This window comes from Scyliorhinus canicula, chromosome 14 (assembly GCF_902713615.1).
Source record: "Scyliorhinus canicula chromosome 14, sScyCan1.1, whole genome shotgun sequence".
NCBI lineage: Eukaryota > Metazoa > Chordata > Chondrichthyes > Carcharhiniformes > Scyliorhinidae > Scyliorhinus > Scyliorhinus canicula.
Window position 1 is genome coordinate 49790047 of NC_052159.1, and position 14408 is coordinate 49804454.

Consider the following 14408-nt stretch of genomic DNA (forward strand, 5'->3'; position numbering starts at 1 on the left):
TCTGCAGCTTTTGACATTGTTGAATAGAATATTCTCCTCCCTTTCATTCTTGAATGGGACTTGGCTCCAGTCTTGTACATCCAGTTTTCCTTCATCCTTTCCTCTTCCTCATCAGTGACAATAGGTGATGTGAGATTGGATGTGCACACTGCCATCACCCAGCTCTATCACTCCGTCATCTCTTAACCTTGCCACTGACCTTATGTTGACATTTAGCCCTGGATGAGCTGAAATTTTATTCATTTAAACATCGGGAATACTAAATCTTTCATATATTATCCTCATTAAAATTTTGCACTCTCACCCCTGATTTCAGCCCTCTCCATGGCTAATATTTCAGATTGAAACTGATTGTTCCTACCCACAGCATCCTATTTGACCATGATCTGCATTTCGTGCCCCATACCCCGCCATCACAAAGTCCAGTGACTTTCACTTTTGCCAAATCGTCTATCTCTACTCTTTCATAAGCCCATCTGCCAAATTTGGCCTGTAACCCAGAATAATACTCGGGGGACACAGGTTCAAATCTCATATTGGAATTTAAATTCAATAAATCTGGAATTAATAGCTATTCTCAGTAATGGTGAACATGTAACCATGGTAGATTGCTGTAAAAGCCCCTGGTTTGTTAATGTCCTTTAGGGAAAGAAATCTCATGGACCTAGGACTGCCATCACCTGCAAGCTCCCCTCCAAGCCCCATACCATCCTGGCTATATTGCTGTTCCTTCATTGTCACGGAGTGAAAATCCAGAAATTCCTTTCCTAACAGCACTGTGTATGTACCTACGCCACATGGACTGAGCGGTTCAAGAAGGTGGCTCATGACTAACTTCTCAATGACAGTTGGTAATGGGCAATAAGAGTTGGCCCATCCGACAACACTCAAACCTTGTGAAAGTATTTTTAAAATGCTCCTTCATGTCTATGACTTAAAGGCTTGACTGTTGCAGTGCTTTCCTGGATACAGTCCAAACCTCCACCCTGCAAGTCCTTCTCAATCATGACTCTTGTGCTTGCTGACCTACATTGATTCCATTGTCCCAAGTCTACAATTTTGAATTTTTATTATTAAGTTGAAATTCATTCATGGTTTTTCCCCTCCAGATCTTAATAGTCTGTGATAAATTTGCAGTTATCCAAATCCAGGCCCATGCTTGCCCTGTTCCCCCTCGCCCATGTTGGCTGTAGTTCTTCCAACAAACTAGGGCTAAAACTCCAGAATCCCTAACCCTCTGTCCCTCTCCATAAAATTATAGAATCATAGAATTTGCAGCGCAAAAGGAGGCCATTCGGCCCATTGAGTCTGCACCGGCCCTTGGAAAGAGCATCCTACCTAAGCCCATACCTCACCCTATCCCCGTTACCCCACCCAACCTTTCTTGGACACTAAGGGCAATTTAGCATAGCCAATCCACCTAACCTGCACATCTTTGGACTGTGGGAGGAAACTGGAGCACCCTGAGGAAACCCACGCAAACACGGGGAAAACGTGCAGACTCTGCACAGACAGTAACCCAAGCTGGGAATCAAACCTGGGACCCTGGAGCTGTGAAGTAACTGTGCTAACCACTGTGCTACCGTGCTGTCCACGTTTAAGGACGAAGAGCATGTATCTATAAAGTATCTCATCATGACCTCAGAACTTCTCAAAGCTTTGTAAGCCAGTGAAGTACATTTGAAGTGTAGTCACTACTGTTGCATTGTCAGGAAAGCAAATAAATCAAATTGTGCATTCTTGCATCCATGAACTGTAATGAGATAACTGACCAATTCAGTTGTTTTGGTGGTGTCCAGTAAGCATAAATTGACTGGTGTTACAATCCTGTAAGGGACCATTAACACCCTGAAAAAGAAAACAGAACACCCTAAAATTAACTGACAGAACTACGCAACAAGATTTTATGTGTTCAAATGAAAAAAAACTATTGTCTAAGAATTAAACAATCAAGCGCTATTATTCTATGGCTTGTAATTACTTATGCTATGAACTCAGATCTACTTTTCCCCCAAAATGTCTTTCTCACAGCTTCCAAGTTAATCCTACTGACTGTTTTCTGCCACAAGGCTCTTTGAGGTGCACCACAGATATTGTTCTCTGGCTACTAACTAGGCAGATCTTACAGCTGCTTTTCCCATCAAAATCCAAACTGAGCTTGAGCCCCACCCATATTCTGTATGGTGGACAATAAAGTTAATATTTTCCTCTGCTTAAAGTGCAGGCCTGACTAACAATCATCCCCTATTGGCTTTCTTAAATCAATTAGATGCAAACTACACCAAAGAAAAACGGCAACTTCTTTCTTGTGAGCAAACACCCAGTTAACTTAAACAAAAGAACCATCTACTCAGTATAGGTCACCTCTATGACAATGTGGCATGCTTTGTTCTCAAACAAAAATATTAATAAATGATTTACCTTCAACAAAACTCTTTGATTATGTAATCTATATGAATAAGCTCTATTTCTAGTGAATGTAATTGCCCTCTCTACAGACTCAACCTACAAAGAGGTTCAGAGGTTGGTCACCCATTATTTAACTTAATTTTCAACTCTGACCCCTTGTAATAAAAACATGGGTAATTAAACCAAAGCTATTTCATTTGTTTTATGATTGTTTATCAGTTTCTCAATCAGGCCTTTCCGTTTATGTTACATTTAAGTCTTTAATTCCTAAAACTGTGAGTTATTCTAAAACATATGAATTATAAACTAGATGTTTGCAACACTCGAACCCCATGGGAACTCTCCTACTCTTCTTTGAATCCTGTCATGCAATCTTTTATAATTGCCTGAGAGATATATTCGCTCAAAAGATGACACCTTCTACAGTGCAACATTATCTTCAGTACAGCACTGAAGTGCCATTTGAGTTTTTGTGCTTAAGAATTGAAATGGTGCTTGAATTCACAATATTGTGACTCATTGCTAAGAGTCCCCTGATCAAGCTTTTATTCGTCCCCCCTTATTATTTCCTCCTCCAATTTCTGTCTGATTATGTTTCTGTCATTGTCTTGGGGTGTTTTTTTTAATTGAGTTGTTCGCCTAGTTTGGCTTTGTGAGACCATTGGCCCCTATTATTTTGGCAAGAAGACGGACAAGTGAGCCAAGTCAAAGGACACTTGCAATCTGATCACTGCAGAGTAATGGATAATTTCCACCCATTTCCTTCTCCTGAAAGTGTGTTGAATTTTATGTGGAAAAGGTTTCTACTGAAGGCTCAAATCCGCCTACTTTGTTGTAGGGCTCACCAGTGGATCCAGCCAACTGATTTCCTGCCATCTGTAAATAAGCTCATTCTCTAATCTTTAGTTTGGATCTTATACAATTTTTCACAGATTCTTGTACTTGTCTCTACATTTTCCCTGAGTAGGGATCACAAAGGCTACTTCATGGGTGCGATGATGGACAAGTGGAGTGCTGCCTGTATTTTGCGATGCATCTTTAGGAAGCAGTAGAAGAAACTCCTGAATATTGTTATTATAGCGTTTGACAGCTTTGACACACAATTTTTCACGTTTTCTGAACATTGCAAACACAGATGTTTGTGGCCTTCGAATTTACATCATTAAAGTTGCAGCTTTGAACTGAATAGCTGTACATTTCTGTAGTGTGCAGAGTTTGGATTTGTGTTTATAATGATGTTATTATCCTGCTGCAGTCCTGTTCCTGTAGGACCTGATCAAATTCTGTTGAGAGGAGCACAGCTGAGGAATACGCAATGGATTCAAGGCCTTGTGGTCTACACTGGACACGACACTAAACTAGTGCAGGTTGTTATCTAAATTTATTGTCTATTTTTTATGAATTGTGCAATTACAGCTTATATTTGCATTTTTAAAAATTATGGTGAAAACACCTGTTCCAAATCTCATGGTTGCATCTAAACAGAAGAGAATTTAAAAAACCATTAGACTGTTGGATGTACCAATTGCTTTTTGTTCCAACATGTCCCCTCATTAACAACATAACCTAATCATTAGAACAGGTTTTCCTGTAAAATCACTGTTAACTATTGTTTATGTTCCAATTTCTGTGATGAAGATTTAAATGCAAAAACCTAGAAATCCTACACTGCTACCCCAGAAACGTCCCCAAAATGGCATCTCCGCAACTGATTCACCATTCAAAAGCATCGAACAAGCATTGAAATGTATTTAACAAAACTAAATCCTGTACTGAGCTCATTGGTGTGGACTAAACTCACCATAAAGGTTAGGATTTGTTCATTCAGTTTAAATACCTTTTCATGGCATAGTAAGTCTTAAAAACTGCCAAACAACCTATTTGGCACTGAAAATCAACTTCTACAAATGTGTAATCTCATTGCTTCTGTTTTTAATTATTGTCAGAGCTTTTAATATTGTAAAAAAATACTTTGTTTCTTTTACCTCTCACTCAGTACAATATTTCTTTTACCCCTCTCTTTTGCTTGTCCTTAACTTTTGAATTCAATATTCAAGTTTATACTACCTGATTCGGACTGTACGGCTCATTAAGATAAGTAGGCCACATAGTCCCTGCAGCCAGCTCTGTCATTCTGTAGATCATGGCAATTCTTTACTCTCAATTACAGATTCCTGCCTGATATCCATATCTCATGCTTCCCTTAGAATCCAAGAACCTATTGATCTTAGCTTTGAATATATTCAACAAATGAGCATCCACCTTTGAGTTAAGAGGTTTCTCCTCAAATCAGTTTGAAATGGCCGACCTCTTATCCTGAGACTGTGAGCCCTCATTCTAGATGGGGAATGACCTTCCAGCATCCTCCTCCTCCTCAAATTATGTTGCAGTGAGATTTCCTTTTCATTCGTCTAAACTCCAAGGAGAAGACCCCACCCAACTCAATACCTCCTCAGAGGACAACCCTCTAATTTCAAGAATCAATCCAGTGAATCTACATTGCACCCCCTTCTAAGGTTAGTATATTCATGTTCAGGAGCAGATGCCAAAACTGTATGCAGTATTCCAAGTGTAGTCTCACGAAAGCCCCGTGCAATTGCAACAAGTCGTTCTCACACTTATACTTTGAACCTCTTACATTGAAGACTAACATACTGTTTGATTCCCTCATTGTGTGATGCACTAGCATGTTAACTTTTTTGTCTACATCAAAATGCATCTGAACGCCAATATTTGAAAGTATACTAACATTTTAAAAATATTCTGTTATCTATTCTTCCTACCAAAAGTGTATAAGTTCACATTTCCCCAGATCTACCATCTTCTTGCCCACTTGCTTAACATTCCTTTGCAGACTACTTGGGTAGAGATTAATGTTCTAGGCAAGGTTCACCTCTACTTATTGAAAAAAGGATGGGAACGCCACATTGAGCACTTCCAGGAGCCCCAGAGCAGTTTTGTGAAAATCAGACATTTGCCTGAATAATGATTTAATTAATTAAGTTATTAGTCTGTGGAATTCTCTTCCTCAGAGATCAGTAGAGGCTGGGTCATTGAGTATATTCAGGGCTGAGTTAGATAGATTTTTGATAAGCAAGGGAGATTTTTGTTCAGCAAAGGAGCCCAGCCGTATGAGTGACGGACAGGAAAGGGGAGTAGAAGCCACAACCAGAGCACCCATGATCTTATTGAATGTTGGAGCAGGCCGAGTGGGCTATTCCTGCTCCTAACTCGTGTGCTCTTGTGTTCATCGGGTATCCTGTAGAATCAAACACCATGCAGGCCTTATATGCTGCCAGCCAATCAGAGGCCAGCAGCTCTCCAGTACTGACAGTGTCAATGGGAACAGTGGCTCTGCCGGTATTGGGCCTTCATCAGGTATTGCTGAAATCTACCTGGAGAGAGATCAGTGGGACAGGATGGAGATACCGGGGAAGGAGATCAGCAGTAAGGGCGATGCCTTCTCGTTGGGTTTCCCTTCCCAATGCCGGGCCCCTTGATCGGGCACAGATCTGTGAGTATAAAGGATTCCGCCCCCTCATTTAGACCGTAGGCAAGACTGATGGAGTTGCTGTCCAGTTGTCCTGCATGGCGAGTTCCTCACTGGTTGCTGGTAAAAATCCAGCTGGCGCGATGAATCCGTTTTTCTGGCGGAAAGTGAGTTGGATGAGATGGGGGGAATGGGGTTATTGCAGTGGGAGACTTTGATTTTCCTCATATTGACTGGAAATATCTGAGTACCAGGGGTCCGGATGATGAGGAATTTGTTAAGCGTGTCCAGGAAGGGTTTCTGTAACAATATGTGGATAGTCCGACTAGCGAGGGGGCTATATTGGACCTAGTACTAGGGAACGAGCCCGGTCAGGTCATTAAAGTTGCAGTGGGGGAACATGTGGCGAACTGTGACCACAATTCTGTAAGTTTTCAGATACCATTTGTTACTCTTCAGATGTTTGTCTTGGATGGTGTCAAGCTTCTTGAGTGTTGTTGAAGCTGCATACACCCAGGCAAGTGGATCACACTCTTGACTTGTGCCTTGCTTCATAGAATCATAGAAAAGAATCCCTATAGTGCAGAAGGAGGCCAATTGGCCCATCAAGTCTACACTGGCCCTCTGAAAGAGCACCCTAACTAAGCCCACTACCCCACCACATCCCTGTAACTCGATAACCCGGCCTAACCTTTGGACACTATGGGGCAATTTAGAATGACCAATCCACTTAACCCACACATCTTTGGACTTTGGGAGGAAACCGAAGCACTCAGAGAAAACCCACGCAGGAATGAGGAGACTGTCCAAACTCCACACAGTTACCCAAGGCCAGAATTAAACCTGGGTCCCTGGTGCTGTGGGGAAGCAGTGCTAACCACTGTGCCACCGTGTTGCCCATGTGGATGGTGGACAGGCTTTTGGAGGTGAAGTTAGTCTTTGCAGAATTGTCAGCCTCTGGCCTGCTCTTGAAGCCACAGTATTTGTATGCCGGTCCAGTCCAGTTTCTGATCAATGATGACCCTTCAGGGGAGATGGTTGAATTCTCTCGTTTGGCGATAGTTTTGCCTGCCGGTACTTGCCACTTATCACCCAAGCCTGAATATTGTTCAGGTCTTGCTGCATGTGGACATGGACTACTCTAATCTCTGAAGAATCACGAATGGTGCTGAATATTGTGCAATCATCAGTGAACACCCACTTCTGATGGAGGGATGATCATTGATGAAGCACCTGAAGATAGCTGGGCTCGGGACAATACCTAAGGAACTCCTGAGGTGATGCCCCAGGACTGAAATGATTGACCTCCAGCCACTGCAACCATCTTCCTTTGTGCTAGATATGACTGATGCATGAGTATCTCTTTGAGTATCCATATCTCTCAATTTACATTCATTCAAATAGTAATATGCCTTCCTATTTTTGCTACCGAAGCGGATAACCTCACATTTATCCACATTATACTGCATCTGCCATGCACGTGTCCAGCCACTCAGCCTGTCCAAACCCCGCTGAAGCATCTCTGCATCCTCATCACAGCTCACCCTCCCACCCAACCTTGTATCATCTGCACATTTGGAGATAATACTTTTAGTTCCCTCGTCCAAATCATTAATGTATAACATGAACAGTTGGGGTCCAAGCACAGATCCTTGTGGGCCCCTGCGGGAAGGGTTTCCTTCCCTGAAGGCCATAGTGAATATGATGGATTTTTATGATGATCAGCAATGGTTTCATGATTACTTGTACTGAGACTAGCTTTAAATTCCATTTACTTGTATTAATTGAATTTAAGTTCTTGTCCACAGAGCATTAGCTTGAGCCTCTGGATTACTAGACCAATGATATTACCACTATGCCACCGCCTCCCTTTAAAACAATTGTATCAGATTGTACTTGCATATTGTAATTGTAAATTGTAAACTGTATCGACTGAAGAAGTTGTAAAATTAGGATTCCAAGTTGGTACACAAAATTGTTCCTCTTATAGACTGGTAATACTCAATACATGAGTGTGATTGAGCTCGACAAAGCTTTGTATGTGATATTACTGTCACAGATATGCTGAAGCAACAAATGTGAATGTTTAATGTTCGTACTGTCACAGACTTAATTGTTTAATTATAAAAAATTAAAATTGGTACAAACTGAATAGAACATTTTTCCAAATCTTTGCCTGCAAGAATCAGAATTTGCTTAAACATAATTTAAAATATCTTGTAGGTAATGGATAAATATGTACGGCCAGTATAATTGAAGACAGAAAATTATTTAACATGGCCTTTACTCCTTGTAGTTTAAGATCGGCCCCCAAATGTATATCTACCTCCCCAGTTTCTCTCTCTCTCTCTCTCTCTCCCCCCCCCCCCCCCCCCCAATCCCACAAACAGATGCTTATGTGTTATAAATAATATTGCCAATTCTACAGAGTTGCTGCTGTTGAGCTGGTGCATAATACCTGACCAGTTATTTAATTTGATTTTTTATTTCTTTATTATTTCTTTTTTTTGGTACGTTTGTGTGTGCTCTATATATATCTTCTGTGCACATAACGGTAAATATACTTTGTTCAGGAACCCAATAAAAAACATTTATAAAAAAACCGATTGAAATGATAAACAGCCTTAATGCCCCTATCAGTTAATTCTGGGAAACTTCTAAATTAAATAGTAGTAGTATCATCCATTGGTTCTACCAAAGTTGTATTAGATACAGTGAAAGGGTGTAACCTCATGTCCTCAATACAATAAAATATTTGGGGAAATGCTTAGGAAATCAGAAGCTCAAAGGGACACGGGAGTCCTTGTTCACGATTCTATTAAGGTTAATGTGCTGGTTCAGTTAAGAAGGCAAATGCAAAGTTTGCATTCATGGCAAGAGGGCTAGCATACAAGACCAGGATGTACTTCTGAGGCTGTATAAGGCTCTGGTCAGACCCCATTTAGATTATTGTGAGCAGTTTTGGGCCCCATATCTAAGGAAGGTTTTGCTGGCCTTGGAAAGGGTCCAGAGGTGGTTCACAAGAATCATCTCTGGAATGAAGAACTTGTCGTATGAGGAACGGTTGAGGACTATAGGTCTGTACTCATTGGAGTTTAGAAGGATGAGAGGGCATCTTATTGAAACTTACCGGATACTATGAGGCCTGGATAAAATGGATGTGGAGAGGATGTTTCCACTTGTAGGAAAAAGTAGATCCAGAGGACACCATCTCAGACTAAAGGGACGTTCCTTTAAAACTGAGATGAGGAGGAGTTTCTTCAGCCAGAGGGTGGTGAATCTGTGAAACTCTTTACTGCAGAAGACTGTGGAGGCCAAATCATTGAGTGGCTTTAAGACAGAGTTAGATAGGTTCTTGATGAATAAGGGGATTAGGGGTTATGGGGAGAAGGCATGAGAATGGGGATGAAAAATATCAGCCATGATTGAATGGCGGAGCAGACTCGATGGGCCAAGTGGCCTAATTCTGCTCCTCTGTCTTATGGTCTTATAACACAACTGCTTTGGTAGTTGTGAAATTAGGAATAGAATCATATTAAACATCTTATTGTGTAGGTTGGAAGCTTGATCAGTGAATGAAATGTGTGTGGAATAAGACGAACTTCAACACGTGGGTTTGACCCAACAATTCCACAATCATCTGTGAGAATAAGATTGTTTTGCGACGTGGATATTAGAGTAAATGGAAATCATTTTTTCACTTTTTACGTAGGTACAGAATTTTATAGGTTCATGCTTCACATCTTTGGCACTGATTTGGGATTCATAATATGCCTGAAATTTTTTTTTAAACTTTCATTTTGAAGATTGCCTAAATGTCAGACTTTCTGAGACTGGATTCCATTTTGCTCGGTTCATAGAGTATCATGCAGCCATAATCCATTGCTCATATCAAAATTATATGCAGCAAAATTGAAGAGTGCAAATTCATAAATTTTCAGAATGGTGAGGGAAGGGTTAATGTTTTAGTGTCTGAAGTTTATACTTTTGGTCCATTTGGCTTGTTTGATATTGCATAGGTGTATATTAAAGAACTTTCAATTTGCCAAAGGATTTAAATGATTTTTAAAATTCCAACAATCATGGAGCATGAATTCTAAAATGTGAAGCATTATCGATTTTCAAAAGTTTGATCATACATTAATTATTTTTGTTTGGTGTGCTTTCTCAAAATGCAGAATTCTACTAAGGCACCATTGAAGCGATCCAACGTTGAAAGGGTTACAAATGTACAGATCCTGGTCCTCTTCTGCATTCTTGTGGCCATGTCTTTGGTGAGCGCTGCAGGTGCTGAGATTTGGAACAAAAAACATACTGATTCAGACTGGTACCTGCGTTCAATCGGTAAGAATTATTACCATCCAGGGCAGCACAGTGGGTTAGCCCTGTTGCCTCACAGCGCCGAGGTCCCAGGTTTGATCCCGGCTCTGGGTCACTGTCCGTGTGGAGTTTGCACATTCTCCCCATGTTTGCGTGGGTTTCGCCCCCACAACCTAAAGATGTGCAGGCTAGGTGGATTGGCCGTGCTAAATTGCCCCTTAATTGGAAAAATGATTTACGTACTCTTAAAAAAAAATTTAAATAATTATTACCATCAAAATTTCCCATCCCAGCAGAAACATTGCTTTGAAAGAACAATATTATTCTCTATGCACTGTATCTAGTAATTTTCAAATGTTCAAATACAGTGCACTGATGCAAAATGCCTCCTCACGAGGATTTCTGTGGAATTCCACTCTGAACAATGATTCAAAGTAACTCTTACTCTTAATTTGTGATTCTTGAGCTGGTAGTACATTTTAACTATTATTAAAGAAATAAAAATTGCATTTATTTCCTGATTGTTTTTCAATATTTAGCAAATGCACAAAGAAACAATAATATATATCTAAATATGTGAAAATTAAAGCAAACTGAAAAGCTGGTTTTATAAGGCAGAGCCTAGATTTTCTGTTACTAATGATGCTATGCTGGAATGGTGTTAAACCCCCCCAAAAGTATTCAATTTGCACCCAACCTTTAAGGTTAGCTCAGTTAATACAACTTTATGTCTGGGTTTGGATAGATCCAACAAGCATAATTTCAAGTTAATTTTAAGACAATAGGCAATGTAATTGTTCCTACCAACTGTCCTGGCTTGAGACAATTCGCACATCTTTAACCTGTGATTATCCCTCTCTCCAGTCGCTCTGTCTGGACCTGTAAACACTTAATTACCTGCAAAGACTCGCATTCAAAAGTATCGTCTTGCATCATTGACTTTGTCTATATGTGTGTTTCTGGAACCCACCTGTTTATTCACCTGAGGAAGGAGCTGTGCTCCAAAAGCTAGTGATTCAAAACAAACCTGTTAGACTGTAACCTGGTATGGTAAGACTTCTTACTATAAACTATGTCTTGAAGGACATAGCGGCTAGGCTGATTTTGCAGGATAGCTGGTGAAAGAACTAACACAATGAAATAACCTATTTAACCTCATCCTCAACAATCTACCTGTCGCAAATGCACATGCCAATGATTGCATTGATGAGAGTGACGACCGCGCAATCCTTGTGGAAAAAGTCCACGTCATCTTGAGGATACTGCCCATTATGTTGCATAACACTACCATGGTTCTATCTGGAATGAATTCAGAACAAATTTGGAGCTCAGAACTGGGCATCCATCAGGTATTATGGGTCAGCAGAATTGTACTCCACATTCTGTAACCTCATGGCTCAACATATTTCCTCATTATGCTATTATAATCACGTTGTGGGGGGGAGGTAGATGTGGCTTAATGAAGAGGGTAGGAAACTAGAGGTTGAAGCAGGTTAAAACCCAGAATATTTTGAAAACACTCAGTGGACCAAGCAGTTTTTGTGAAGAGAGAAATAAAATTCACATGTGACCTTTCATCAAAATCTGTTAGTGAAGTGGGTGTATGGATATTGGCAGGTGGATATAGAGCATCTCCCACACAGCTTGATCTGCCCAGCTTCCTGGTATAGGAGGTCGTCTTTTGCCAAATAAGTAAGATGAGATGACATGGTAGCACAGTGGTTAGCACTACTGCCTCACAGCGTCCGGGACCTGGATTCCGACCTTGGATGACCGTGTGGAGTTTGCATATTCGTCCTGTGTCTGGGTAGGTTTCCTCCGGGTGCTCCAGTTTCCAAAGATGTGTGGGTTAGCTGGATTGGCCATGATAAATTGCCCCTTTGTAGCTAAAAATATGTAGGTTAGGTTGCGGGATGGGGACAGAGGAGTGGGCCTTGGTGGAGTGCTCTTTCAGAGGGTCCTTGCAGAATCGATGGGATGAATGGCCTCCTTCTGCATTGCAGGGATTTTCAGGTTCTTCTGTCAAGGCTTAGGCTCTTGAAGGTCTGAAACTGAGTATAATATTTTCTTCTAATTATTTGAAGAAATGAGAAAAGTACTTCAGAAAATGGTTAACATGTACGGAAATTGTCAATGAGACCAATTTTATGGTCATCGGCAAAGTCATGGTGCATGTCACTGGCCTTGAAGAAAGCTTCCCATAAAGATTTAGTGATCTCTGCGGTGCATTTCACCTTTCCAATGACAATTTACAGGAGAGGACTTTTAGTGCAGAAGTGGCGGCCCCATCTCAGAGCCAGTGTTCTATGATAGAACATATTGGGCAGCACGGTAACATTGTGGACAACACAATTGCTTCACAGCTCCAGGGTCCCAGGTTCGATTCCAGCTTGGGTCACTGTGCGGCGTCTGCTCATCCTCCCCATGTGTGCGTGGGTTTCCTCCGGGTGCTCCAGTTTCCTCCCACAGTCCAAAGATGTGCAGGTTAGGTGGATTGACCATGATAAATTGCCCTTAGTGTCCAAAATTGCCCTTAGTATTGGGTGGGGTTACTGGGGTATGGGGATAGGGTGGAGGTGTTGACCTTGGATAGGGTGCTCTTTCCAAGAGCCGGTGCAGACTCTGTAAATTCTATGATAATGATATTGAATTGTTGACCACAGAAGGAACGTTCATGAGGTAGTGCATCCTGCCACCACTTCCGAAATATTCCCCCAAAGGGAAAAAAGTATCTGAGAAGTGTTATTACTGATGTTACCCAATGGACTAGTTGGATCCCAGGGTGGAACCGGGCTTGAATGATCCTAACTTTTATATTTGTTTAGAAACATGAAAGAGCGACTACTGAACAGAGTGACGGGAGTCGGCTGATGAATGTTAAACAAAAAAAACATTTATTAAACAAGAAAAGGTTAACTATATTACGATATTCCTTCACCCCTAACTATACCTTTACAGATATATACTGATTTGTATGGATAACAAAAGTTACTAAATCCATCCTGTACTTATTAATCAGTCCATGTAAACCAGCAGGAGATCTGTGGTCAGACATCACATACTCTGAAACCATGGATGCCACCCAAAATAACCTCTACGGATTCCTCATCAACCCCCTCCAGATGCTTGTCACACTTCGAACCAGCTGGTCTCATTTGAACACCATCTTTCACATAAGGGTTTCCAATCTCTGCTCTCAAAGAACATGACTTGGAACTTCTCCCAAGTGTTGCTTTCTCTCGGATGTCTTCACCAAGGATCCACCTCCCGTGTTTCAACCTCTCCTTATGACATTCCTCTCCTCTGGATCACCATGTGCATTCAAACTTTGCCTAACATGCAATCTCACATACTCAGCCATACCAGCAGAAAACTACTGCTTCTCAGGCCTGTAGTAAAGATTCACCAACCTTTGGCTTTCTCCTTGGAACTTCTGACTTCCAGCAAGCTCATTTTGCTTTAAATCTGCTTCCTGCAGCTTTCTCTCTTCCCCATCGGCTCCTCACCCCTAACTGAATGGGATCATTTCCAGATTTTTGTTCTTGTTCCTGAACGTAAGTGATTTACTGGAACTTTCTTTCATCCCCACTCCTTGAGATTTCCTTTTGTTTTCCTGGGAAATCGCTCTGCAGCTCTGTCCCGCTCCTTATGTGCCTCTCTGCACAATGGCGTTTTCTTCTGGGTCATTTGATCGTCTTGCCGTTTTCTTATGTTTTTGTTTCATTTACCGCGCAGATGCAGGGTTCCCTTTAAAGCTAGGAAATGTGAAAGAACAAACTGCACATGTGTGCAGGGCCATTTACCAGGTTAACACAGAATACTGACCAACTACACATGTGCAATCATTCTCACACCAGCAGAAGCCAAAGATCATAAAAAAGGAATGATTTACGCATATGCGGCAATTCTACCCACAGCAACGACTGAGACCTACTGGGATTAGTAGTCCCCAGTCTTCAAGTCCAGATCTTCATTTCAAAGCTGAATATTTGTTTTATCTGGGGCCCATAATAAGGTTGGCTAAAATAAAAATCAATTTGAATCAACTGCGAAGTCGAGGGAATCTCCAGACATCCAGCAGTAGGGATACCTGTAGGGCTGGTTTAGTACACTGGGCTAAATCACTGGCTTTTAAAGCAGACCAAGGCAGGTCAGCAGCACAGTTCAAACCGCGTACCAGCCTCTCCGA

At 41.3% G+C, this 14408-nt stretch overlaps 1 protein-coding gene across 7 annotated transcripts in view; it reads left to right on the forward strand.

Annotated features, from left to right (window-relative positions):
* Positions 1-14408, forward strand: part of atp8a2 (ATPase phospholipid transporting 8A2) — a 792435-nt gene that overhangs the window by 306761 nt on the left and 471266 nt on the right. For all 7 annotated transcript variants that reach the window (XM_038818743.1, XM_038818747.1, XM_038818746.1 and 4 more), the window contains 2 exons: positions 3665-3776; positions 10078-10243. In XM_038818743.1, the coding sequence (XP_038674671.1) occupies positions 3665-3776; positions 10078-10243 (278 nt within the window). The remainder of the gene's footprint in view (positions 1-3664; positions 3777-10077; positions 10244-14408) is intronic.